The sequence below is a fragment of the Taeniopygia guttata genome, chromosome 5 (genome assembly GCF_048771995.1).
Source record: "Taeniopygia guttata chromosome 5, bTaeGut7.mat, whole genome shotgun sequence".
Taxonomy (NCBI): domain Eukaryota; kingdom Metazoa; phylum Chordata; class Aves; order Passeriformes; family Estrildidae; genus Taeniopygia; species Taeniopygia guttata.
The window spans coordinates 62,899,801-62,926,490 of record NC_133030.1 but is presented as its reverse complement, the minus strand read 5'-3'; the positions used below and the strand labels follow the sequence as shown (position 1 = coordinate 62,926,490).

The following is a 26,690-nucleotide window of genomic DNA, read 5'->3' as shown; positions in this document are numbered from 1 at the left end:
GGGCCGCGGCCACAGCGCCCCCGCGCGGCCGGGAGGGCGCGGCACAGCGCGGAGCGGCGGGAACGGGCAGGGCGGGAGGAGAGAAAGCGCGGAGTGAGGGAAATCCCGGAATGGGAGAAATCCCGGGATGGGAGAAACCCCGGAGTGAGAGAAATCCTGGAATGAGAGAAATCCCGGAATAACAGAAATCCCGGAAAGAGAGAAATCCCGGAATGACAGAAATCCTGGAATAATGACTGAAACCCCGGGATGAGAGAAATCCCGGAGTGAGAGAAATCCCGGAATAACAGAAATTCCGGAGTGAGAGAAATCCTGGAATAAGAGAAATCCCGGAGTGAGAGAAATCCTAGAGTGAGAGAAATCCCAGAGTTAGAGAAATCCTGGAATAATGACAGAAATCCCGGAGTGAGAGAAATCCCGGAGTGAGAGAAATCCTGGAATAATGACAGAAATCCCGGAGTGAGAGAAATCCTGGAATAACAGAAATCCCGGAAAGAGAGAAATCCCGAAATGACAGAAATGCCGGGATTAGAGAAATCCTGGAATAACAGAAATCCTGGAATAACAGAAATCCTGGAATAATGACTGAAACCCCGGAGTGACATAAACCTCGGAATGACAGAAACCTCGGAATGACAGAAATCCTGGAATGACAGAAACCCCTCAATGACAGAAACCCCAAAATGACATAAATCCCGGAGTGACCGAAATCCTGGAATGACAGAACCCCCGGAATGACCAACCCCAGAATGACCGAAATCCTGGAATAATGACAGAAATCCTGGAACAATGACAGAAACCCCGGAAATGACAGAAACCCCAGAATGACAGAGTGACAGAACCCCACAGTGGGAGAATCACTGAATCACTGAGGTTGGAAAAGCTCTCCGAGATCAGCGAGTCCAAAGCCGTGCCCGGTGCCCACCTTGTCCCCGGCCCAGAGCACTCAGTGCCACATCCTCCAGGGATGGGCACTCCCGGGCCGCCCCTTCCGCTACCTGACAACGCTTTCTGTGGAGAAATTTTCTCTGGTGTCCCATTTAAACCTCCCCTAGCACAGCTTGAGACCATTTCTCCTTGCCCTGTCCCATGGGAGCAGAGCCCGACCCCCCGGCTGTCCCCTCCTGGCAGGAGCTGTGCAGAGCCACAAGGTCCCCCCTGAGCCTCCTTTGCTCCAGGCTCAGCCCCTTCCCAGCTCCCTCAGGAGTTCTCCATCCCCTTCCCATCTCCCTCAGGAACTCTCCAACCCCTTCCCAGCTCCCTCAGGAACTCTCCAGCCCCTTCCCATCTCCCTCAGGAGTTCTCCAACTCCTTCCCAGCTCCCTCAGGAGTTCTCCAGCCCCTTCCCAGCTCCCTCAGGGATTCTTCGGTTTAGCAACCAACAAAATTCTCCTTTGGTAGTGTCCATTTTGGGAATCAGCTCTGTGCTCTCTGGGGAGGCATTTGTAACAAAAATTAATTCAGCCCCTTCCCAGCTCCTTCAGGAATTCTCCAGCCCCTTCCCATCTCCCTCAGGGATTCTCCAGGCCCTTCCCAGCTCCCTCAGGAACTCCCCAGCCCCTTCCCAGCTCTTTTCCCTTCCCTGGACACACTCCAGCCCCTCGGTGTTTCTTGTCATGAGGGGCCCAGAGCTGGGCACATTTCTGTACCCCTGTACCCCTGTCTGACCAAGAGCAGGGACCCACGGTGGTCCCCTCCTGCCTTTCCCACCCCAGGACTCTGTGAAACTCTTGCAACAAGCCCTCAGTACTTCCCATATAAAGGCGAAAAGTAGGGATGCAACTTCAGCTGAACATAAGCCAAGGTGTGTTCACTACCTGTCAGCTTTTTACACTTCAATTTCGTACTTTTGTAATGCAAAAACTACTTTTTCACAGCTGTCAAGCCATCCTTTTTATTACTGTGCATGCCTTTGATAAACTTGCAGATACTATTTGATGTGTTTACAACATCCATGGGAATAGAGGTGGTGCCTGCCCCTGGATCCCTGGAAGTGTCCAAGGCCAGCTTGGACAGGGCTTGGAACAACCTTGGGATAGTGGAAGGTGTCCCTGCCATGGCAGGGGTGGGAATGGATGGGCTTTAGATCCCTCCCAACCCAAATTATTCTATTATTTTCATGCTGGATAAAAACCAAAAAGACACAAGTATGCATCATACATTAATGTATTTTTTATGCTCATTATAAATAATGTGTCAGTTGCTTCCTCTCTCAGCTTTACATGATGTTCTAAGGACAATATATTACACCAGAACAAAACAAACTCAGTAGAAAAAAAAAATATACATTTGTTTTCCTTTATACAGAAGTTGTTTGTCATGAAATGACACCAAACAGGAGATTGGACAGGTAAATGATGGAAAACCTGAGTGACAGGGATGGCATGTGCTGGAAGTAAACAAAAGGATTTTAGTCTTGATCAATCCAGACTGTTTCCCCCTGCTGTACCTAACACATTACCTGGCTAAAATCAAAAATGTTAAAATCCCGTTTCTTTCCTCAACCAGAATTCAAGCAACTCAATTTTTCCTTTTATTTAAAGTACTACTTGGAGCCACCGTGTAGACTTTTAAATCATTCTAAATTGACAAGCAGCACTTCAACTGCGTGAATTTTGTACACCTCTATTTAACTTGGGGTCTGTCCCCTTCCAAAACCCCCAACCTGAAATGTCCATGTGCCTTTATTTTCACAGTGATTCATAAAGTAAGAGCTGAAAACATTTAAAATACTTTGTGGTAATGAAGTAGTTCATATATGACGTGGCAGGACCTGTTGTAGGAACAAGGCCTAAAAGTTCAGTGATTTTTGACTGCAAAATAAACATTAAATACTTTGGTTTTTGCCTATTCTGCATAGGAGACACATTCATGCACAAAACACCCCTAAATGCTTAATAAATTATGTGTTTCTTATGCTTATTTTCAGTAGCCTGGACTTTGTAAAACAGCTGCTTCTCTTCTGAGCTGACACAAAGAATTCAGGAGCGACGTGCCACCCATCTGGAAGCAGCTCTGCCTTTCTCTGATCCTTCCTTTTGGGAAGGGATTGTCCTGAATTGTCCTGTACAACACAGGGAGGCAAAAGGCACTTCTGAGAATGAATCCACACAAATCTTCCACTGAAATTGCAGTTTTGCCTCAAGGTATTTACCAACAGGATGTTTTCCTCCTCCTCCTCTCTCCTGTAGTTGAGTTTTTTTTTTTTTTTTTTGAAGATTAGTGAAAGAGGAGTACAGCAAAGTAGGATAGGGGAGAAAAGGAAAAGCCAAAAGTCCCTTTTCCCTATTTCTGCTTCTCCCATTTTGGTGCTGTGCTCTAGCAATGTCTATGTTTGGTTTATAAAAGCCTGGTAACTACCAGGAGATTCAAAGAATTACTTAAATAGTCCAGCCTTTAAAGTGAGCAACATGAAAGTAACTGCACAATAATTTAAGTGACATTTTCATTCCTTCCTTTTAGACTTTGGTTACAGACACAAGTAAATCAAGGTCAAGGTATGAAGTAGTCTTAAAATGTACTAGATAATAATTTTTTTTTCCAAATACAGTTCCGAACCTCATATCTTTTGTTTCCTGGAAATATTTTGGAACTTTGCTAATTTCCAGAGCATGGGTTTAGGGTGTGCTCAAATTCCCAACACACAGCCCTGGTACCCACACAGAGATTTATTATCATGTAACTCAGACCACTTGCTGAGAAAAGAGACCAAGAAATCACTACTTCAGCTTTTTAAACCCTCAGATTTCTATCAATTTCAGACCCTTCCAGTTTGTGAAAATATTTTTGCAGCCTCTGAAAAAATCTGTAAATTCCTTGAATTTGGGATGACTTGGAGAAATCTCCACTACATGCATTTAGAAGAGCACAGCAGTGAAATAATTTATCAGGACTCCAACATGATGTTCTCCCATGATTCCATTTCCATTTCCACTTTGTTGCCTGCACAAAGCAATAGATAGGGAAAAGGAGGAGGAAAAGGAGGAGGAAAAGGAGGAGGAAAAGGAGGAGGAAAAGGAGGAGGAAAAGGAGGAGGAAAAGGAGGAGGAAAAGGAGGAGGAAAAGGAGGAGGAAAAGGAGGAGGAAAAGGAGGAGGAAAAGGAGGAGGAAAAGGAGGAGGAAAAGGAGGAGGAAAAGGAGGAGGAAAAGGAGGAGGAAAAGGAGGAGGAAAAGGAGGAGGAAAAGGAGGAGGAAAAGGAGGAGGAAAAGGAGGAGGAAAAGGAGGAGGAAAAGGAGGAGGAAAAGGAGGAGGAAAAGGAGGAGGAAAAGGAGGAGGAAAAGGAGGAGGAAAAGGAGGAGGAAAAGGAGGAGGAAAAGTTCACTTCCTGTGCCTAGTCCAGTCCACAAACCCTCTAAAATTGGTAAGTACCCCCAGAGACACAGGGAACACCCTCTCAGCCACATCAGTACACAGTAAAACTCATTTTCCAGAGGCTCCTCCACAGCCTGCAGGCTGTGTTACCCCAGTTTCTGGAGGACTTTTGGCTCCTGACAGAATGATGAGCTTGCCAGTGTTCTCTGAGACAAAGCACCTCTTCCTCCCCCTCCCAATCTCTTGCATTTTAAGAGGTCTAGTTTCAAGTATTCCAGAATTTTTGTGCCTGGCTGCTCTGGGGGAGGCAGGGCAGGTTAACACACACACACCCTTGAGCAGGCAGGCTCTCATCCAGCTGCTTCTCTGGCAAACCCCTCTGTCTTGAAGGTGTTCCCAAAAATTTGCATTTCTCTCCTGACCCAGGAGGAGGTACCACCCTCATCCCAAACCTTGATGCTCCTCTGCTACTTGGGTGAGGAGCACCAAGGAAATACTCACCCAAATCCAATTGGGTTTATCCTGCTTTCCCTAAAGTGTGTTTATCTCCTTCTGCTGACTTTAATACCCACATTTATAGCTGAAGGAAGCTGATTTAGGTTGTTACTCCCTGAGTTCTTCATAATGACACTGAATGTGCTTCTCCACAACTAATGACAGGCTTAGATTCTGCACTAGGATTAACACAAAAGACAAGACTTTTCCAAATGATTCCTCAGGTCAGAACAAATGCTGCATTCCTGGCAAAGCTCCACGTTCATGAGGGTTCCAACAACAGGATCCCACTGACAAAATCCTCCAAGTGCCCTTCTTCATTCTTCTGCCAGCTGTTCAATAAATACACTGCACTGCTTTACTGAATTTACAAATCACATAAACAAAACTCCCATCTTTGCTTCTGTTGAGTGACTCTTCCTTGGTTTAACTTATTTCCATATACAAAACCAGTAAGGCCTCCACAGTTCAGATTTGTGTGGCAGCACAGCCTTAAAACAAAAAAGGAAATAATAGTCTTTATCTGCTAGCTGGGAAATTTCTTCAGATGAAATTCTGTCACATTTAGTTGGAGGCAGTAGTCTAGTACTATATTTTAAATAAACCGGGTTTTTTTGTTTTTTTTCTGGGCTCTGCAGAGAAATAGCCATGAAGAACAACCCAGAAGCCTAATGAATAATTGCTTTAGAGAAACCAGAATCAGTTTACAGGACACAGACCATACCAGCAAAGTCTTGCCTTCAATAACATTTCTACTGACAGTGTTGAAGACTGACCCCTCAGCATTTCTAGGTTTGGAGCATGAAAGCTGAAAATATTGTTTTCAGTTCAACATGAGTTTACTTTAGGCCTTAGCTCCAATCTAGATGATCCAGTACAGGAAACTCAGAATCTGGATTTTAAATGAAAGCCAAACTGAGTTAACCTATAAACATAAGTTTGGGTTTTTTTTTTTTCTTACATAGTGATGATTATTTTTAGGCAAAACTTAGCAGAAAGCCAGTTTAGCAACCAACAACATTCTCCTTTGGTAGTGTCCATTTTGGGAATCAGCTCTGTGCTCTCTGGGGAGGCATTTGTAACAAAAACTCATTCAGTAAAAAAAAAAAAAAGGCAACACAGTGAGAAGCTGAAATATTCCCATTTCAGTAAAGTGCACGGGGCTGTGACACACAGCAGCTTCTGCTATGACCTGATCTCTGGTGCTGGGCTGAAGGAGGGGGAGGCCAAGTTCTTCACTATCCTGTTGAGGTTGGCAATTTTCTCTTCCAGTAAATAATTTTTCCTCTCTGCAGTTTTCTGCCTCTGCTCTGTCACCTCCAGAGCCTTCAGCAGCTGCGCGTTCTCCACGTAGAGATCCTTGACCACGGCATCTGCCTTGGTGTTTTTGGCAAGCTGGGTTGGGAATGGGACACAGGCACTCAGCAAATGGCACATTAAAACTCCAAAGGAGGTGGGGAAGTAGGTGAATATGTTATTTATAGCTCAAATATCAAAGTAAAACCCCACTCCTCATTAAAAACACAGAGATGCTGTGAAAGTTTTGAGGCTGGAAAGGTTTTTTTAAGGAGATGGGGTAGATAACAGAGGGTTTAAAATCCATTTTTTCAGGTGAATTCTCCTTTACAGCATTTATCCTTCAAGGATAAATTTAGTGCACAAGAGAAACCACAAGCCCACAGAGATACTTCCAAAAACCCCAAAACTACATCAAACACAGGATGAATTTGGGGTAGGAGGCCTCAAAGAAATCAATATTTTCTCCTCCAGAAATTATTTTTTCCTCCTTTTCTAAGCATCCTTTTCCAGTTAGCATCCTCAGCTGAAATTTGATTTTTGTTTCCTGATTTAGGAGACTAATGAGTAGTGGATTCAGTCCCCAGTTTGGAGTTTTATGAAGTTTTGGGCAACTGTGCTGTAGTTGAGCTCTGGTTTTATTAAATATCTTTATTCTGAACAACAGCTTGGCAGCTTTTCCCCACTTAGGGGTTTAAAGAAGGAATGGGGAAGGTTTGAGGAAGTCCAAGAACACTTACTTGTTCTTTCAGCTGATGTACTTTATCTTGGAGAAGCCTCTTCACAAGCCTTAATTTCTGCTCCACGTCCATCATCCGCTCTTCCATCATTTTTAGAAGCTGCTCGTGATCCCCCTGGAAAGCAACATTTATGTGAAAAATCACTTAAAAATCAGTTCCCATTCAGCAGTCTATTTTGTTTTTCCAGTTTATGCTCAAGAAAATAGGTGGCCCTCCACACTTCAGTCTGATTAAGAGGCAACTAAATTAATAAAACCTTCATAGAAGCAAAATATTCTGGCAGCACTTAAAGGACACTTTCAGCATTGCACTGGTTTTCCAAGCAACTTATAATTGAAATTATACCAACTCAAGGAAAAATTACATAAAATTCTAATGTTCTGTATTATCTGGAAGTCAGAGCTGGATAATTTCCTTTTCTTGTTCTTTGGTGCTGCCAAATTTCTGATGAATGTGGGAAACAAAATGCCAATTTAATGGTTTTAGAATAAAAACAAGGTGAAGTCATAAGGTCATGTTTGACAATGTAACTCTCCCATGCCAAAGATCCCTTGAAATTGAGTAATACCCAAAAAAAGCAGGACTCCAAACTTCATTTTTTACATCTTTTTAGATTAGTTTTCATATTCCTAAAAACTAGTTTTTCTTTTTTCTTCAGCAAGGTGACAGTGTAACTAAAAGAATCATAATTCTGTGTCATGAGGCCTTTACACCAACACCTGAGGGAAATTTTCCCCCAAAAAAAAAAGAAACATCAGGAATTACAAAAGAACTTGTTTGGATTTAGGAACTTTCGACACTGACTGCAGGAAAATTGAGACTTTATTTTAATGCTGGTTTGTTACTCAAATTCCAGGCAGTGATTTGAGGAGAGATAAAGTTTGAGAAAGCACCAACCCAAAATAAAACACCTTCAAACCCAAACCCATCCCACCTGTGGAGGAGGATAAATGAAAATCTGCTTCAGGTAGGGAGTTCCTCGTCTAAAACCCTACAAAATTATTCCTTCAGGGGCTGATTGAACTCACTCAACATTTTATTTGCTGTAGCATCAGAAATTAAAATCTGTGTATGAGGTTATATAATAATTAATTTTAATTAAAAAGCTTAAGAGTCACATAGAAAACAGTTTTAGAGTGTGGGTGGTGTGGATATTTTTCTGAATTAATGGAATTTTATTGGCATTCAAAACCCTGGAATTCACTATTCCACTTCCCATTGGTTGCAGGAGCACTGAGTGAGTAATTATGTGGAAAAGAAGAATTAGAGAAGTCTCAATACCTGTGATCCCTGGATTTTTTTGCCTTAAATATTCTCAATTCACATTATTTCATGTTAAATGAGAGAAGTCAGCTCAGGCAGCAGCTTTAAGGTCATTAAAAATAGGAGAAAAAAGATCTTTACAAGAAAACAGCTGAAATGGTTCATGGCTCCAACTAGAAAAATCACAGGCCTTAAAGAGGTGTTTTGCTGAACTATTAAAGTATTAAAATCCTAATTTAATTAAATTAGGATTAAATAAATTAATTAAATCCCAATAAATTAATGAAATTTTATTAAAATCCTAGCTGGAGACAAAATAAAAACGAAAGAATTTTCTCCAATAAACAATAATTTTCCCTTTTTATTTTATGGCCACAGCAGTAGAAGATTCCTCATTTTCCTAATTTTTCAGGTACATCTGCTAAAGAAAAGCTGAGCTTCTGTACTCTAGTAGACCCCACCACAAATATTGCCCAGAAGTCCTGATGTAACAATGTTCATTATCAAAGATAAATATTTTGTCTAAACCCTGTTAATTCTTGAAGTGGAAATTATTGATATCTATGAAGACAAGAGACATTATGCTTAAAAAAAGATTTTATTTTTCATTTACATCAAAAAAAGTCATCTTTCCCTGTTAAAAAGTTTATACATCTTATACAAAAATGCAGTATAAATACCCCAGGTTTTCTTCAAATCTCATATAAAATTAGTACCATTTGAGAAAAATAGGCTCTTTCCCATACTGAACAACTGCACAATTTAAATAACATAAATAAAACCCGTTTGTAACAAATTTAAAAAAGCTTCTGGAAGCTTCTGAGCTTTCACAAAATAGCTTCTAGACAAATAAATAAGAAAATAACACTGAGGAGACCTTTTTTTTTGCTGTTTTTTTGGGACAAAAAAGGGAAAAAAGAGGGGGGGAAAGAAAATTTGATCCACAATTTTCTCAGCTTATGCCAGTTCTGTGTTTTTGTGTGTTTATCATGGAAAAGGAATGGGATGAAGAGCAGGCAGAGGTGTCAGAGGTGCCCAATCCTCCTGTAGGAATCTGCATGCACTGCTCGCTGCTCCGGTAGCAAGGCCTAGAGAAAGAAGGCAAGTGGGAATACTTCACCCTGATATCCAGGTTTTTCTTCAAAACATCAACACTTCAAGCAAAAAATAATATAAAAAAAAAATCACCAATACAAGCAAAGCAAGCAACGCAGGACAAAAAAAAAAATACACACACAAAGAGAAAAAACATGCAGATTATCTTATATTTTATAGCTGTAATTATTATTATTAGCACTACACAGCTGAGAGATTGAGGGGGTATTTTCTACATCTAAGGTTTTTTAAAAAAATCAGTGGCAGTGATTAAGTTAGCAAAATTTATAAAGAGTAAATCCTCCTCTCTCTCTCTCTAAAAATCTCATTTATAGCATGAAAATCTCATATAATATATATAAAAACTCACAGATTGACAAGCACTTGGGAAAAAATGTAGCAAAACATCATATATGAATATAATACATATATATTTAAAAATATCTATATAAAAATCTCAGATTGCAAAACATTTGGGGAAAATGTAGCCAAACATGATATATAAATATAATATATATTTTTTTTTTTAAATATCTATATAAAAACTTAACAGACTGACAAGCATTTGGGAAAAATGCAGCCAAACATTATATATAAATATATATTTAAAAAATATATAAAATCTCACAGATTGCCAAGCATTTGGGAAAAATGTAGCCAAACTGGCCCTCCATTGAAAACTTTGCATTTTGTATCTCAAACTTTGTTGTTTTTTCCTCAGAGGGAACAAACAGCTGGTCAGAGGTGATACGAAATTTGAAATAAAGAGCTGTACAAAGGGGGAACTGAGCAACTCAAATATTAATCAGTGCTAGGCAAGCTTTGGGAAATACTGGGTAATTAACAAGCTCCCAAATTTGGTAATTGAGAAAGGGATATGAGGTAATCACAGCACTGGACACAGCAGAAACAGTCATGGGAAATTCAGAAGAGTCCAGACAGGTTAACACAGTACAAACAGCTCAGGAGTTATAATTTAATTTAGTGAAATTTAAACATGTAACATCAGCCTTTGGGTGAAAATAACTCAGGAACTGACTGTAAAATGAATGAAAAACCACAGAGAACCAAAAAGCAATGAAAACTGCAAAGCAGGATAAAGACAAAATAATTCCATTAAAAGAAAAAAATAATGAGGATAACTTTGGATCCCTCATTACACAGGATCTAAGAAAGCTGCAAAAAGCAAAGCAGCAGCAGAACTAAATGACTGATTTTACACAGAAAAGCAGGGAGATAACCTGACCTTGTCCTCACTGGTGAAAGGATGATGGAGAGGGATTAGGATGGAAGCTTTCAGGGTGCTGAAGGGGACATTAAAAGGGACATGAGCTCAACTAAGTGTCAAACCCTAAAAATCAGGATGGCAAAGAAAAATCAACAGAGATTCAAGCAGGAGGTGCTTACAAAGTGGAGACAAACAAGTCTGGCTTTGTTTACAACTACAGGTTTTTAATAATTATTGAGAAAGTTATGTAATAAAAAGAGGGTGTTACAAACCAGACTATTCACTCAAAAAAATTAAGATGATTAAATGCATTAGTGCATTGACAGCAAATATTAGCACAGCTTCTCTAAGTGTTTTTAAATTCACAAAGCTTTTCCAGGAATTGCAGGAGCATTTCCTCTCTAGAACTGCAAGTTCCAGGATGTGACTCGTTTGCAGATTGTTCCAAAATCTAAATTACAAACTCATCACTCCTAATGCAATCCCAGGACATTCATTTCCCCACTGCTGCAATATGGCTTTGATTGATTTTTAAATTAAACTGCACATTTTGCTCCCCATGGTACACAGGACCAAGTATTTCAGCCTGTGGTGATGCACTTCTGAAAAGAAACCCTATAATCAATTTATTTCTACTTAACCTGAAATTATTTGCTTTTATTTTTTAATGAAACATTTTGATTTTATGCCTTTCTTTTAAAAAAAGAAATTTACTCCAAGTTTTGGATACTTTAAAAACTGGTTACTGCCTACACTCTCTCCACAATACCTTTTTTTTTCTGGAATACCTATTACCACATTCAGAGATTTTTGAGCTTCAAAATTTTGATCTTATTATTATTATTTTAAGGTATAATTTTAAAGTATAACTGCAATCTAAATTTAAAATATAAGAGGAGTGTTTTTTTTTCCCGCTACCAGATGAATAAATAGCTAATAGTATTTTATCTAATTTATTCATCTAATCTAAGTAGAAATCTAAATAATATCTAATCTAAAATAGATAAAATATTAAATATACTTTTAGGTTACTTAGAGTTTTATCTTTTCTCATAAGGCAGAGTTGTAATATTATTTTAAGACCTTATTTGGCCTGAGCCAAAGCTTTAGAGATCCAATTACTTTTTGAAGAAAAGAATAATTTGGCAGTTTTTATATGGCAGATGCAAACCTTTCTCTTGCCTATAATTCAGTTTTAAAAGGTAAATAATTAACACTAAAAGTGACTCTGCCCAATGTGGGCAGTGGATGAATTAATCTTCCTTGGAATTGGTTTTCCCTCAGAAATGCCAACGTTGAAGTTTCTGTACAACAGTAACATTGTCTTGCCTCATGGCCAAATCAGGAAGAAAAAGGATTAAGAAAAAAATCCTTAGAAAAAAGGATTAATTACTGTTCTGCCCTGCTACAACTGACACAACTCCATGTGACAGCAACAGCACAAATTAGGATTTTATGTGATGGATGTCTGTGCAATATCTGGTGTGGTGTATTTTAAAAATAAGAGTTCCAGACACGATCAGGAGATAAAGAAACAAAACAAACAAACAAAAAAAAGCCTCTGCACATGGAGCAGAAGGAGAAAAACCAGTTAAATGTGGATGGGAGTGGTTTGATCTCAAAAAAAATTCAGAGGACTTCAGAACAAAGCTCTGGCTCAGGCTAACCATACTAAACAGCATTTTTTGCACGTATCCTTGCTGCCATGAAATTTCATTTTTGAACTGGCATAAACAGAGAATGGATCTCACCAGAATAAAAAAAAACCCAAAAACCCCCAAGCCAACTTTAAAAATCTTCACTTTCAGGGTGGGGGGAGCTTACCTGCTGCATGTTTGTCCCCGAGGGTCTGCTCTGGAGCTCTTCCTGGAGGTGCTGACTCCTCCTCTCTGCCTGGAGCAGCTGCTGCTGGAGCTGCAGGAATTGTTCCCTGGGCACCGTGGCACAGCCCTGCTGCTGGGAGCTCTGGCTAAGCATCCCCCCGGACTGCAGCATCTGCAAAATGCCAAAATTCCAACATCAGCACCTGCTCCTTCTGCCAGCTTGCTCTCAGATTTCTCTCTGCAAGAGAAACCTGAGCTCGGTGACAGAAGGTGACAAAAAGATGGAATTTCACACAAAGGAAGCTGGGCTTTGATTCATCACTTCAGGCCTGAATGATGAAAGTCACTGAGTTTTTATGAATTCCTATCAAAGTTTAGTTGGTGAGCTTTAAGTAGCAATAATTTCCCATTTCGAGGGGAAGGCTGAAGTTGTGCTGGTTATTTCTGGTCTTTAGGATGGAAAAGGAACATTTATCTCTGACATTATGTCCAGAATTCAGTATATAACACCCTATAGATATTTCCTAATGTTCACTCCTAACTGTGGAGATATTAAAAGCTAAGACAGTCATGTGAAATAATTTAGAATTTTTCCAGGCTAAAGCAAAACCCAGGTAAGTAACTCACAGTTAGGTGGAAGAGTTAATTATACTAAAAAGGACCACAGCTGGACAGTAAAAACCTTTAAGGTTCAGACAAACTCATTTGTATCTGGAATGTGTGTAGCATTAATAATTTCTTTCCATAAAGGTCCTGTTGCCTTAAAACCATTACTCTGTTCCCTTAGGAAAAGGTGTATAAGATTATCTTGGTGATTTTCATTTCCCTTTCACAACTGATTTTAATTCCCTTTCATAGCTGATTTTAATTCCCTTTCACAACTAGCAAAATTACCAATTTGGATAATATTTCAATTACTGACTTCATCTCTAACTGTAAATATTTTTCACAATGGTGCAGCTCTTCTGGCCCTGTTACCATCCCTATCTCTGCTGGTCCAGGTAAACAGAAAACATTTATAAATACTTCAAAATAAAATTATTTGTACTTTTTAAAGCTATCTAAGGGTTCTCTGTCTGTAAAGGAGTGTTCTTTTCCTTACAATATAAACAATGAAAATAATGAGCTTTTGGTGGAATTTCTTTCAGGGCTTCTGTCAAGTTGTAAAACATGTGAGTAACTAATGAGGAAATAGTCAATTAGTGTTAGCAGCATCTTAAAAATAATTACTAATGAAACAACAATGAAAACAATACAGCCCTGCTGTTTTCATCCGTGGAAGAAAATGGAACAACCATGAGCTTGCTAAACTACCAGGATGATGCCAAGTGGGATCAGAAATTAATTAATTTAAGGAAACATTGGACAGTCTGGTGGAAAAGCATGCAGGCACCAGAGGTAAATATGCAAACACCTTCAAGCCTCACAGGCAATGGGGTAGCAGGAAGCCACTTTTCATTCTCCCACTTCCAATTTTAGTTCTTTTGGAAGCAATGGGGTGACTTGTGTCCATTTTCATGGCAATCCCTTAGGAACACGCAGCTCCTTGGGGTGCAGAACCACAAAGAACCTGCTGCAGCTGTCCAAAATTGACACTGAAATGAATAGTGGCTTCTTTACTTAAGAGATGCATGGAATTAAAAGGAAAAAAAATCCATTAAAAAAAAAAAAAAAAAGTGTTTTCTCCATGCTATGGGGGTACATTAAAAATGATTGCTCTACCTTCACACACTATTTCAGAGAGAGAACTGCCCCCTTCTCTGCTAGTTCCAACCACTGAGTTCTAGCCACGTTAGCCATGGACAAAAGGAGAACAGGCACAAAAGAGAGAGTTAGAAGTCACAAATCCCTGAGTGAATGTTGTACACACCTGCTGGGAAAAGGTTTCAAGGAGGAACAAAATCCTGCCTGTTTGAAATACACATTTCAGGAGAAAAGGCAATGCCAGGGTGGGTGTTTATGGGTTTGAGTGTTTGGCATTTTCCCAATGCTTAATTAAGACTATATAAATAAATTCACAAGGAATAAAAACAGTCTTTTCATTAACTTGTCAAAATCTCGTATTTCCTAATTAGGTTTTTACAGTTTTATTACTAATTACATAGGATTTTCAGCCTAATGGCTCCCATTTGATGAAAAACATGAAGCCATTTATGAAGTGTTATAGAAGCCTCATCTAAAAGATGCTCTGACTTATGGAACAAGTCAAAATTGTAGGATTTAAAAAAATTATTATTATGTTTTAAACTCAAATCCAGGACATCAAATTTAGGCAAGACTACTGAGAGAGAACTTGGAGGTCTGGGCTGACCTTATGGGACACACAATACACACTTAAGGTGCCCATTCCTATAACCAAACACTCCTAAATTTTGATATCCACCATGATCCATCTCCTGCAGAACTTTTACAGCAGCTTTTGGAAGAATCTCCACTACAGTTTTCACTTATGCCTTTAAATTAACAGTAAGCTGTGTAAATTGTTTTTTTTTTTCCATGATTTAGATAATATTAAGCTCAAATTCAGCAAATCATTCACAGAGGAAATAAGAACAGGTTTCTATATGAAGAGCAGCATCACACAACCATTAGATAGGAAATTTGAGGTGACATGTTTTGGGAAGGAAGAGGGAAGTGTCAGCCTTGCCACAAGTACAGAAACAAATTTCTTTGCTATTTGATTTTATATCTGAAGCCATATGTGAATTATGACTAAGCAAAACATGCTTCAGAGAGCAGGATGTTTGCTTGGTTATGAAAGATGAGATTAAAAATCAGGAGAGGTTAATTCTTCTAGTTTCGATTAAGTTCTCTGTTGCTACACATCCATAAGTTGTTTAAAATAAAATAAATTCACTAAAATAGTGATAAAGGCCCACAGTCAACAGTGATTGAAAAGTACCTCCATTAACTGATCATCCAGCTTGACTTGCTTTTTTCTCAGCCCTTCGTTTTCTGAGCTGGTTTCCAGTTCACGTTCAAGGGAATTCATCTGACTGATCTATCAGAGACAAAAAGTTTCCTTAGAAAAGCAGCAATTTCTCATTTCATCTGTTTTTTCCCCCCTCATGAACCACTGAATACCCAGACAAGTCTAAAAACCAGGAGTATTTGGAAAAGTGCTTTGCTACAAGAGCTGTCTCACAGCAGATGCACAGAGCCCTGTCAGCTCCTTCAGACAAAGATTTGTGAGAGGCAAAGAGCACAAAATTCAGAGCAGCAGAAGAAAATTATCTTAGCTGAGAGGTTGGTGTAATTCTGTACCTTTCAAACCCAAGTTGCACTGAAAATTAGATCAATGACTGGTTTCATTTTTACAGCTGACAGGCGTAAATTAATGCATTGTCCACAGATTTGGGGGTTTTATTGGCAAAAGATTTCTTTTAGGGAAGAATGGAGACTCGAGGGATGGACTGATCATTGCCTGTCCATGTTCCACACACTTAAAACACAGCTTATCCCTTGAGCTTCTGAGAGATGGAAACCCCTGCACTGAATTGTGTGTTTACCACCCAAAACTCACCTTCCTGTTTGCAGATGACAACTCCTTCTGAAGCTGTTCACACTCTCTCTTCAAGCTCAGCTTCTCCTGCTCGATGGCTTTGACAATCCCTGCCTGGCTTTGGTGCTTTTGGTGCTTTAGGGAAAGGATTGTGGATTCCAGCTGTCGGATCTGAGGAGATCAGGGATGAACAAATGGGAAAAGATGTTCCAGATAGCTGCACTTCTTCTAAAATACCAGATTTTGGAATCACAGAATCCCAGGATGGTTTGGGTTGGAAAGGACCTTAAATCCCAACCCATCCCACCCCTGCCATGGGCAGGAACACCTCCCACTATCCCAGGCTGCTCCAAGTCCTGTCCAAGCTGGTCTTGGACATTTCCAGGGATCAAAGGGCAGCCACAGCTTCTCTGGGCAACTCTGGGATATTTTGGACATATTTGCTTTGATATCTTGGCCTTCTTTCCCTTCATCCTCCCCATAATCCACTAAGAACTGTGAGCCAAGAAATTGCACAAGAAGAATGTTAGGAATATTAAGAATCTTTTTGTTAACTTGAAGTTGGACTGAAACCTTGGACAAGGACGGTAGTCCTTGTCCAAGGTTTCAGTCCAACTTCAAGTTAACAAAAAGATTACCAGTCCTTGTCCAAGGTTTCAGTCCAACTTCAAGTTAACAAAAAGATTACCAGTCCTTGTCCAAGGTTTCAGTCCAACTTCAAGTTAACAAAAAGATTACCAGTCCTTGTCCAAGGTTTCAGTCCAACTTCAAGTTAACAAAAAGATTCTTAATATTGGATTTTTAAAGGATTTTAGGATTGTCTTTTAAAGAAAAGAAGTATCCTGGGAGTGTTGTGGAGTCTCATTCTCTGGAGATATTCAAAACCTGCTTGGATTGTGAGCTATGCATTGTGGTCTGAGTGACTTCCAGAGCCAGCTTGCCCAGCTTACCTTTTCCCTGGAGTGAGCCAGGTCTGTTTTAGTGCTCTGCACTTCCCTCTGCAGCCTCTCGTTCTCCTGCCTGAGCAGCCTCTGCTCCTGCTCCTGCTCATCCCAATGGATCAGCCCCTGCTGGTCCTGCAGCCCTGAGGGAGGCACAGCCACTTCCAGAACCCGGTTCTTAAGACAGACAGAATTGCAGGGTTAGGCCTTCAACAAAGAAGCAGACATTTGCTCTACTCAGGTGGGTTTTAGGTGGATTTTCAGTAAGTGCAGGCTCCAAAGTTGCAGCATTCCCATCTCCCTCCCAGCCCACTCACTGTTTTCCCTTAAGAAATCCAATGTGCAATCCCAAGTGCTTCCCTCTATTAAAATGATGGATAATAGCTGTGTGCACAAGGAGTGCACAGAGTTCAGCAACACAAAAAAAGCAATTTATGCTCTCCTTAGAGCCAAACAGAACTCAGTATTGTATATTATGCACTAATAGCTGTAATTTAGCTCCTGTTGTACAATTCTGAAACAGCCTCTTTTCCACGTGGACATTAAATATTCCTTAATTACATGGCAAACAAGCCAAATTAGTAACTGAATTCATAACAGCAATCCCAAGACTGCTGTCTACAACCTCCTTCAGTTACAAATCCTCATTAGCTGAGAGGCTGATGTAATTCTGTACCTTTCAAAGTCAAGTTGCACTGAAAATTAGATCCTCTACCAACGACTGGTTTAATTTTTATAGTTGATAGGTGTAAATTAATGCATTGCCCACAGATTTGGGGGTTTGACTGGCAAAAGGTTTCTTTTAGGGAAGAATGGAGACTCAGGAGAGGGACTGATCATTGCCTGTCCACGTTTTAAAAAATACAGTTTTTAAAAATCACCTTAAAACCTGCACATGATATCCATTATCAATAATTATAGCTACCTCCTGAGATGCCTGAAGCCCTTTACCTTTTCACTGGTGCTCTGCAGCTGTTTGTGCAATGCCATCACTTCTTGTTTCAGACCTTCCTTCTCCTGCTGTGTCACCTGCAGGTCAGATTTCAGCCTGGACATTTGGAGGTTGGTGCTCTGCAGAGTTTCATTGAGGCTCTGAACCTGGAAGGAACAGGAACACAGCTTGGCTTTTGCTGGATCAAGATTCCCTGTGTGGATCAGGTATCCCAGGTATTTAGGATTCTCTGATGGAAGGAGTGAAGTTAAAACAATGCTTTCCTCCTTTGAAAACGTTAAATTGAATTTATTGCTCTCTACTCATCCCTGACAGGAAGGTGGAGCTGAAGGGGGTCAGGCTGTGCTCCTGGGGAGCAAGGGACAGGATGAGGAAACAGCCTCAAGGTGTGTCAGAGGAGGTTTAGATTGGATATTAGGGAAAATTTCCTCATGGAAAGGGTTTTTGAGCATTGGCACAGCGGCCCAGGGCAGTGGTGCAGTCCCCATCCCTGAAGGGATTTAAAAGCTGGGTGGACATGGGGACATGGGGCAGTGGTGGCCTGGGCAGTGCTGGGGGAATGGTTGGACTCAGTCTTATAGGGATTTTCTACCCTTAAAACTCTATGATTCCAAATTATTTCCCAACTTTCTGTTCCAAGCTTGCAGCCACCCACTTTGGATAGAACCACAGTGCTGCATTCACCAGAAACATCTTCCAGCCCTGAGCATTTACTGTGATATCCTGGAAAGAAGCTTTCCCTTGAATTGTTTGTTCTTCCTGGCAGGAATTCTTCCTACTCCAGGAATGCTCAGCCAAGCAGGGAACCACTTGATCCCATCCCTGCCTGGGGAAGGATGAGCCTGCACCAGGACAGAGGAGCAACAGCAGAGTCTCTGCAGCATTTTAGGAATCACCAGGCAGAGGGAATTGGCAAAAGTAACTTGTCTGTAGAGAGAAAAATCCCTCACTGTGTGTAACAAGTTTCCTTTTGTCCTTTAAGAACCTCACTTGGAAAGCCCCTCAAGCAGCCGTTCTCAGCTGCACAGCATCAGGAGGGGCTTTCATGAGAAAAAGCACTACAGGAGATGATCAAAATGCTTTTATCCAGAGCTAGAACATAAATCAGTGTTTCATACCTTGTCCTGGGAGAGGCTGAGCTGTGCTTTCAGTGCCTGACTCTGCTGCTCCCAGGATTTCTGCTCCTGCTTCAGGCTGCCAATTGCACTCTCCAGGCAGCTGACTTGAGCTACCTGCAATGAGATTACATCAGAAATCCTCACTCAGGAATTTGTTTTTGACTCCATTTGACTTCATGGGTTACCCTAGAGGGAGTTAAAGCTAAGGAAGGAAGGAAAATGCAGGAAAGTAAAAAGCCCCTCAGTTCCCTAAATTTCCACACAATGGGATTATTATTTACAGTGTGCAGACTGCTCTGCTCCAGTTCAGAGTTACAGTAGGTTAGAGATGCAATAAAAGTCCAAGAACACTGTCTTCCTTGTCCTGCTGCAGTATTTATATCCAGGCCTCTCTTCCTTGCAATGTTTGGAATTTTCTACATAATCAAATTACAGTAAAGCTGTGCTCCAGAATTTAAGCTTTCCTCTCTTAAGACCAGCTAGGGAAAAAAAAAAAATCTAAACAGTGGCAATTAAGCCTTTATTTAGCTTGAGGGTGAGGAAAAAACACCCAGAGAAGTTTTACAGGTTAAGTTGATACAAATACAGGAATTTAAACAGCCCTTTAGAGCACATAGTGATGTGGATTTGCAGTCCTTTCTTACCTTATCAATGCATCTGTTCAGTTCCTCACTCAGGGCTTCCTTCTCTTCCTGCAGCTTTTCATTTTTAGTGATTAAACTTGAAACTTCATTTTGAAGGTCAGAGAGATCAGGACATCTGGGCAGCTGTGGGAAACAAAACCCTCAGAGTTGCATTTTCATGCTGTCACAGTATTTGGGGAACCCTCACGAAAATCAGGGGATGCCCAAATGGTTTGGGTTGGAAGGGACCTTTAAAGGTCATCAAATTCCAATCCCTTTGGAATAAGCAGGAACACCTTCCACTATCCCAGGTTGCTCCAAGGTGTCCTTGGACACTTCCAAGGGATCCAGGAGCCTGTGCCAGAGCCTCACTACCCTCACAGGGAAGGATTTTTCCGTAATATGCCATGGAAATCACCGTGTGTTAAAACACACAGAGGGAAAATCACTGCACTGCTGACTTCCAATGCTTTTCCCAACTGCCCCAGTGCTTTATCACTGCCTTTTCCTCATTCCATCTCCTGTAATTACACTCCAGCCACAATCCTCTCCTTTCTGAATAGGCCTCAGCTGCTTTTGCTTTTTAACACCATTATCTACCCTGAGCACTGGGTGCCTCAACTGAGTGTTTTACAGTGTGCAGAAAATGACTTTGTGGAGCCCTAATCAGGGAATTACTCGTTTGAAGCCTTCATTATCTGTTTTTATTAGCATATATTTACAGGCAATTGAGCTGTGCTTGTACAGGAGATAACTGAGCTCTCCAGGAAATTATCCTCAGACCTTGTGAGACTCCCAGATCTCCAGATGGGTTTAGCAACAGGAATTCTCCCTGACAGGGCATGCTGGAAGAGCTCACTCCTTAAATGGAGCTAAAATGGGTTATATCCAGTTAAACAGGGAAATGTTCTCCTGTGGATCCCACTTGCCCTGTCTATCCCTTAAATAGAGCTTTAAATCTTTATCTCAACCAGAGCTTCTCTTTGTAGATCCACTACTCCCAAAAATCTTTTGGCAAAGTCTAAGTGAACCCAACCTTATTTGAAGAATTGTGTGCTGCACCTGGAAACTGTTTGAAGAGGAGTTACATTCCCTTAGTTTTATGACCTTTCTTTAAAGAAATCAACTACTTCCACCTCTTAATTTTCATCCACTAAGAGATGGTGAAAATTTCATCCATAAAGAGATGGTGAAAATTTATCTGATGGCACTCAAATAGCATCCCAGAAGGGTTTGGGTTGGAAGGGACCTTTAAAGGTCATCAAGTTCCAATCCCTCTGGAATAAGCAGGGACACTTTCCACTCTCCCAGGCTGCCCCAGGCCCCACCCAACCTGCCCTTGGACACTTCCAGGGATCCAGGGACAGCCACAGCTCCTCTGGGCAAGAGGATGCCAAACCTGTTTTGTCTTCTCCAGCTCCTGCTTGAGGATGTGGTTCTCCTGCTCCAGTAGATGAGCTTGAACCTTCATTTTTGACAAATCCATCTCCAAAGACGACACCATATTTGATGACTGCAAAAAATAAAAGGCTCAGATTTCAATTTAGGAGAGTCACAGAGCAAAGTTTAAGCAGAGGATGCTGCAGCCCCTGGATAGAGCTGAGACAGCACTGGATGAACAGCAGCCATGCTGGGAAGTGCAGGGAAATATTTGGCACCCCTAAGCTGTGTTTTCAAGACAAACCTGCACATTTTTCCCTCCTGGCTTTTGGCTGCTGCTTTGTTTAAGCCAGCACTTAGCAAAGCTCAGCTTTGAAATGCCATCCCAGGACAGAGATACCAATTCCAAAGCCCCCAAAGTCCAACTGTCCTACCAAAACCTGTACCTCAATTTTGGAGTTTTCCAGTTCCTCTTTCAGCAGCAGCCTCTCCTTTTCCCATTCTTCCAGGGTACACTTCCCCTCTTCCCTTTCCTTTTGCTTGAGCACCCTTGCCAGCTGTTGATTGAGATCCTGCACATCTGCTTGGTTTTTGGAGTTCCTCTGGCTGAGTTCTGTGTTTTCAGAGTCCAGCTGTTGGTTCCTGGTCTTCAGATCAGCCACCTGAGTGGGGACAGCAGTGATTTTACACCAGGAATGAGATTTTGGATATTCCCTTTCTATTAAGGTCTGACAAGTCCCACTCTGACAAGTGACTCCAAACAAATAATTTGTCATAATTAGAGACCAATCATATCACACCAGTCACCCAACACAGCACACTTTGCCATGCTGGTGTGGATTTTGAGGGTTATCCTAACAGATTATTCTGAGCAAGTATTTTCCTAAGCAATACCATGATGGCATGGATGTAAAAAGTAATTGATCCTTTTTATTTCACCCATTATAACAAGCCACCCTTAAAATAAAAGTAGCAGCCACAAGGATACAACCGGCAGAATTCCTAGTCCAAGCCATCTGGGAAATAAGTAGAGGTTGAATCACAATCTATATTTTCCATGGGCTACTGCAGAGAATTGCATAAAAACTACAAAACAAAAGGTTTAAACTTTGTATTTCTATAAAATAAACTTTCCAAGTTGACTTTGGAAAGTGCTCTCAGACCTGTAAGCTGGACAATTACAGCTTGTGTCTTATGAGCAGCTCAAGCAAGCCTCAAATCAACCCCAAAGAGGCAACAAAACAGTCACCAAAACATTTAAATTCATAAAATGCTTGTCTGCAGCTGTCTTTTTGACTATCCAAGGAACAGCTTTGATGCAGTGATGGTTTCTACAGAGAAGTTTTTGGGCTCAGGGCACACACCTGCTTTTTCAGGTTGTCCACCATCTTCTGCACAGCCACTTTCTCCTTTCTCACAGCCTCTATCTTCTGCCTGTGGAAAAACGAAAGCTCATTAACACTAAAATCAATTATCAATATACACAACTGCAGGATTGCACAGGAGAACATCACCTCAAGTTGTGCCAGGGGAGGTTTAGATTGGGTATTGGGAAAGGTTTCTTCACTGCCCAAGGTAGTGGTGGAATCCCCATCCCTGGAGGGATTTAAAATCCATGTGGATGTGGCATTTGGGGACATGGCTCAGTGGTGGCCTTGGCAGTGCTGGGTTAATGGTTGGACTTGATGATCTTGGAGGTCTTTTCCAACCTTATGAGCTGTTTTTTTAAAACACTACCAGAAATGCTAATTGTGGATATTTTTTTATTTATTGCTCAGCATCCCTGTTCTGCATCAACTTGGCAAGTGCTCAACCTCTCAAGGTGCCCCATGTGGGATTTTCCTAGAGGGGAAGAATAATCCCAGGATCATGGATGGTTCTGCACTTGCCAAAGACCCAAGCACTGGAATAATCTGTCAGGTGAGCCTCTCCCTGCCTTTGCTGAAGCACAAACAATTGCATCAGGTCACCAAGGCAGTCCTGTGCGTGTTACTGGGTCACCTCAATGCCCACAGCTGAACCCCTGCCTGGCTCTGGGGATGGGCAGGACAAGCTGGGGCAGGGAAAAGGATGAGGAATAACCTGACAACCTGCTGGATTTCCAACAGCACCATGAAATAACCCCATTTTGGATCTGTACAGCACCTAACACACGAAGGAGCTTGGAGAGAAGGGATGAACCCATTGTGGCTGAGCCACACAACAGCCTGAAGGCATCACAGGGTGCATTCCCCATGCAATTCTCACCTCATTTCTTCCCGGGATCCATTCAGCTCCCTCAGTTTCAGGCTGGAAGCGCTCCCTTCCTCATTTAATAAAGTCACTTCCTTTTTCAGGACGGCGTTTTCCTCGCGGAGCTTCTCGGCCTCACACCTGTGCCAGAGACAGGAGAGAAGTGAGAAAGTTCCTGTAGGACACCTGGAGAGGGAGAGAGTCCCCCAAGTCAGAGCTACCTGTAATGCTTCAAAAACAAAGCTACAATTGCCTTGTTTTATGTATAAATGGTGTAGTTATATTTTACATTAATTCAGCAGGAGCGCTCCCCCAGTTTGTTCAAAAAAACCCACATTTTTACAAGAAACTTTAAAAAAAACCCTGGGATTTCAGGGCATGTTTTTGAGCAGCTCAAGTAAGTCAAAATCTAAAGCTTCACACTAATATTCTACATATTTTTGAGTTCTTAAGCTACAAATAACAACTGAACACCACAACATGCAATTGCCAGGAGAGTGAGCTGTTTCCCCAACTGGAATTCAGAATTCTGGGAACAGCACGGTTGGGAAGTGTTTTTTCTGTCCTCAGGAGACTGCACAGAAATAACTTAGCCATGGTGGGACACCTGAAAGAACAATTTCCTGCAGGAAGCTGATGCTGAACAATAATTAAACCACTTGTAGCCACTTTATCCATATTAAAAAAAAGAAATCCTTGCTGGAACACAGTAGTTAAAAAAAGTAGGTAAAACCTATGATGAGTATAATATCATGAATATGTGTTTTATAACTATATTTACCATACCCCACTCCTAAGGGTTTGCTAACTGGGAAAAAAAGTCCCTATAATTCTCTAATATTAACTTAAATACTGAGAAAAATAGAAGCACTTTAAGCATTTCAAATTACCATAATTCTACAGCATTCACCGAAACACTGAGGAAAAACAGGAGCAATTTTAGCCTTGTGAGCAACATTCACCTCTAGAAAAGGGAACAAACTGAGCGATGTGGATATTAGTAAAAGCTACAAAGCACTCTGGAAGTGTTACCATGGGTTTTGGACACGGAAATACAATGGGTTGGTGCTGGAGCTACACACGGTGACGGTGACATCCACACACAGGACAGCTGGCAGGTGCTCCTGCTTAGGTGGCGGGCACAGGGAGGAGTAAGTCACACACAGATATTTATTCCAGCGGTCTTTATCCACGATTAGAGGAGTTAGGAGTCCACAGCACTGGTTGCTACTCAGAGTTAAATCAGAGTTAAACTAGGGTGGTTAAAGGAGCAGCCGAGGCAGCGCTGGGTTAGTGGCTAACGCCGCGTTACGTTACCTCAGCAGGTCAACCTTCTGCTGCAGCTCAGTGCACGTGCTCTGCAAGCCCTGGGTCACTGCCCTCCTCTCCTCTGGGTGAGCCAGAGCCTTCTCCTCCACCTGGGCCTTGGGCTCCCTCATTCCTGCTTTTCCCGCTTGTGGCACGGCGCTGTCGCTTTGGGGATTCTTGTCCTGCCGGCCCGTGAACACCGTGGGATGTTCTTCCAGCTTCCCACCTCTCCTCTCACTCAGCACATCTGCATTTCCTTGAGCATCTTGTTCTTGGGCATCTTCCAATTGTTTAACTTGCATGAGGAATTTGGCGTTTTCTTCTTCAAACTTTACGCTTTTCACCTCGCTTTCTTCTTGTTCACGACAAAGCCTTCTCAGCCTATGCAGGTTGTCTTCCAGCACTCTGTTTTTTTCAATTAACTGCATCACTTCAGCTTTCAGATCCTCGTTTTCTAGCTGAATTTCTTCTTGTAGGGACAGAAGTTCAGCCTGTGCCGTGGATCTGTCTTCCAGCTCTTCCATCCTTTTCCAAAGTTGAGCTATTACGCTCTTCAGGTCACCGTTTGCTGCCCCAAGAGGGTGATCCAGCATGAGAGAGTCTTCACTCAGCTCTTCAGCCCTCTCCAGCTCCACCTGCATCTTCAAAGCACCAGAAACAAACCCTTTATTTTTGGGAGCTCTTCTGTGATTTAGCAGATGAACCTTCTGCTGTGTGATATCGTTGTGCAGCGCTTTTGGCTCGGGAACTTCCTCCAGCTCTCTCTTTTTTGGCAGCAGGGGTACCCAAGAAAGGTTTTTATCACAATCCTGGTTGCCATCAGCATCCAAAGCTGCTTGACTTCCCTGGATCCAACATCCCTGTGCCTCAGGGTGGCCACCAGCTCTGGCTTTCACACATCCCTCCTCCAAATCCCAATCTGCCTCTGACATTTCTTCCAGGTCTGTAGTACCAGCCTCCAGGGGTGGAAGGACACTGAAATCTGCTCCATCATGACAATCACTGGGCAACCCTTCAAAACTGGGATCCATTTCCTCTGGTTCTGAGCCAGACTGGGAGCAGCTGGGACTGGGAAGTTGCAGCTCCTGCTCTGCTGCTTCCAGCCGGTGCTGCAGCCTCAGGATCTGGGCAGCCATCCTGACATTCTCCTTCACTGCCTGCTCGTGCACCTTCTGCAGGTTTTGGAGAACATCCCCATCATCTCCCAGAGGAGCTGCTCCAGGAAAAGCAGCGATTTGGCTCTTGGCTTTTGCATACTCACTCTCCAGGACCCTGTAATAGCTCTGCAGAGCAGAAAAACTCCGTGTTTCCCACTGCAATTTCTGTATTTTCCCTCGGAGGTCTGAGACTTCCAAACCCATCTCAGCCTTTTCTGTCTCTGCTCTTTCACAAATGTCTCTGTTTAAACTCTCCAAAGCAAGAAGTTTGGAATTGAGCTCTTCTTTCTCTCGCTTATACTCACTGTCCAGTCTCTCCAGCTTTTCCCTAACCAGTTTCCCATTTTGCTCCACTGTGGATATATGTTCAGCTTTCTCCTTGAGCTCTTTTTCATGGTCATTTTGGAGTTGGCTTATTTTCTCCTTCATCTTTTCCTCTTGCTCCTGGGCAGCATTCCTCAGCTCCCGCAGCTCCTTCTCCAGCTGCTCCCTCTCACACACCAACTTGTTCACTTCTTCCTTGAAATTCTTCTCCAGGAGATCCTTCTCCTGGGTCAGGGCACAACAAACAGCCTTCTCACTTGCCAAGCTTTCCTTCAGCTGCTCGTGGGCTTCAGCCACCTCCTGAGCAATTTCATCCCTTTCAAACTCCCACTGGGATTTCTCCTCTCTTTGCTGCTCTGCAAGTTCCTGCAGCTCTCGCTGGTAACGTCCTTCCAGACTCTGGAGGGTTTCTTCATATTTATTCACAAGTGTTTGTGTGTCCACAGAGAACTGAGTTTGTGCATGAGATGCTCTTCTGTTATAGTCACTTGCCATTTTTTTCCTAGACATGGTTAACATAAGATATTACTAAACTACCTCAGAGATTAAAGTGGCTTTTTAGGCTGAATAAAACAAGTTGGAAATTTACTTTTTTTTTTTTTTTCCACACCCACTATTGGATGGGTGTTTCTGGGAGCTGTAAGTTAAATTCGAGGCAATTTGGTGAAACTTCAAAAAGAAAAACTGCCTTGGAAAAGTGCAACAACTCATGGAATGTCCTCAGAAAAGGTTTCATGTGCAATACGTGCCCTTCAGTTCCTGTGCTCAGATTTTGGGGGGGGCAGATGCTCTCACCCCCATCACCCCGGGGTGGCTTCAGTTTCTTTTGACACTCTGTGTTGGCTAAAAGCACTTCCCTGCCACCCCTTTCCTTCTTCAGCAAAGAACTCTGCAAACCCAC

The 26,690-nt window shown here is 41.9% G+C and overlaps 1 protein-coding gene across 8 annotated transcripts in view; it reads right to left on the bottom strand.

The window, feature by feature from the left end:
- Positions 1 to 2,150: 2,150 nt before the first annotated feature.
- The window catches only part of NIN (ninein), a 62,856-nt gene continuing 38,316 nt past the window's right edge, over positions 2,151 to 26,690 (bottom strand). For 3 of the 8 annotated variants that reach the window (XM_072930595.1, XM_030275284.4, XM_072930596.1), the window contains exons 17-30: positions 24,318 to 26,291; positions 23,016 to 23,141; positions 22,133 to 22,202; positions 21,215 to 21,430; positions 20,788 to 20,901; positions 19,410 to 19,532; positions 18,766 to 18,879; positions 17,647 to 17,793; positions 16,705 to 16,872; positions 15,776 to 15,925; positions 15,155 to 15,253; positions 12,254 to 12,424; positions 6,844 to 6,957; positions 2,151 to 6,202 (exon numbers count right to left, since the gene is read on the bottom strand). In XM_072930595.1, the coding sequence (XP_072786696.1) occupies positions 5,993 to 6,202; positions 6,844 to 6,957; positions 12,254 to 12,424; positions 15,155 to 15,253; positions 15,776 to 15,925; positions 16,705 to 16,872; positions 17,647 to 17,793; positions 18,766 to 18,879; positions 19,410 to 19,532; positions 20,788 to 20,901; positions 21,215 to 21,430; positions 22,133 to 22,202; positions 23,016 to 23,141; positions 24,318 to 26,291 (3,796 nt within the window). In that variant the 3' untranslated portion in view covers positions 2,151 to 5,992. Of the gene's footprint in view, positions 6,203 to 6,843; positions 6,958 to 8,685; positions 9,195 to 10,447; positions 10,506 to 12,253; positions 12,425 to 13,974; positions 14,036 to 15,154; positions 15,254 to 15,775; positions 15,926 to 16,704; positions 16,903 to 17,646; positions 17,794 to 18,765; positions 18,880 to 19,409; positions 19,533 to 20,787; positions 20,902 to 21,214; positions 21,431 to 22,132; positions 22,203 to 23,015; positions 23,142 to 24,317; positions 26,292 to 26,690 lie in introns of those variants that run through there. The other 5 variants (XM_072930598.1, XM_072930601.1, XM_072930597.1 and 2 more) reach the window with 5 other exon arrangements.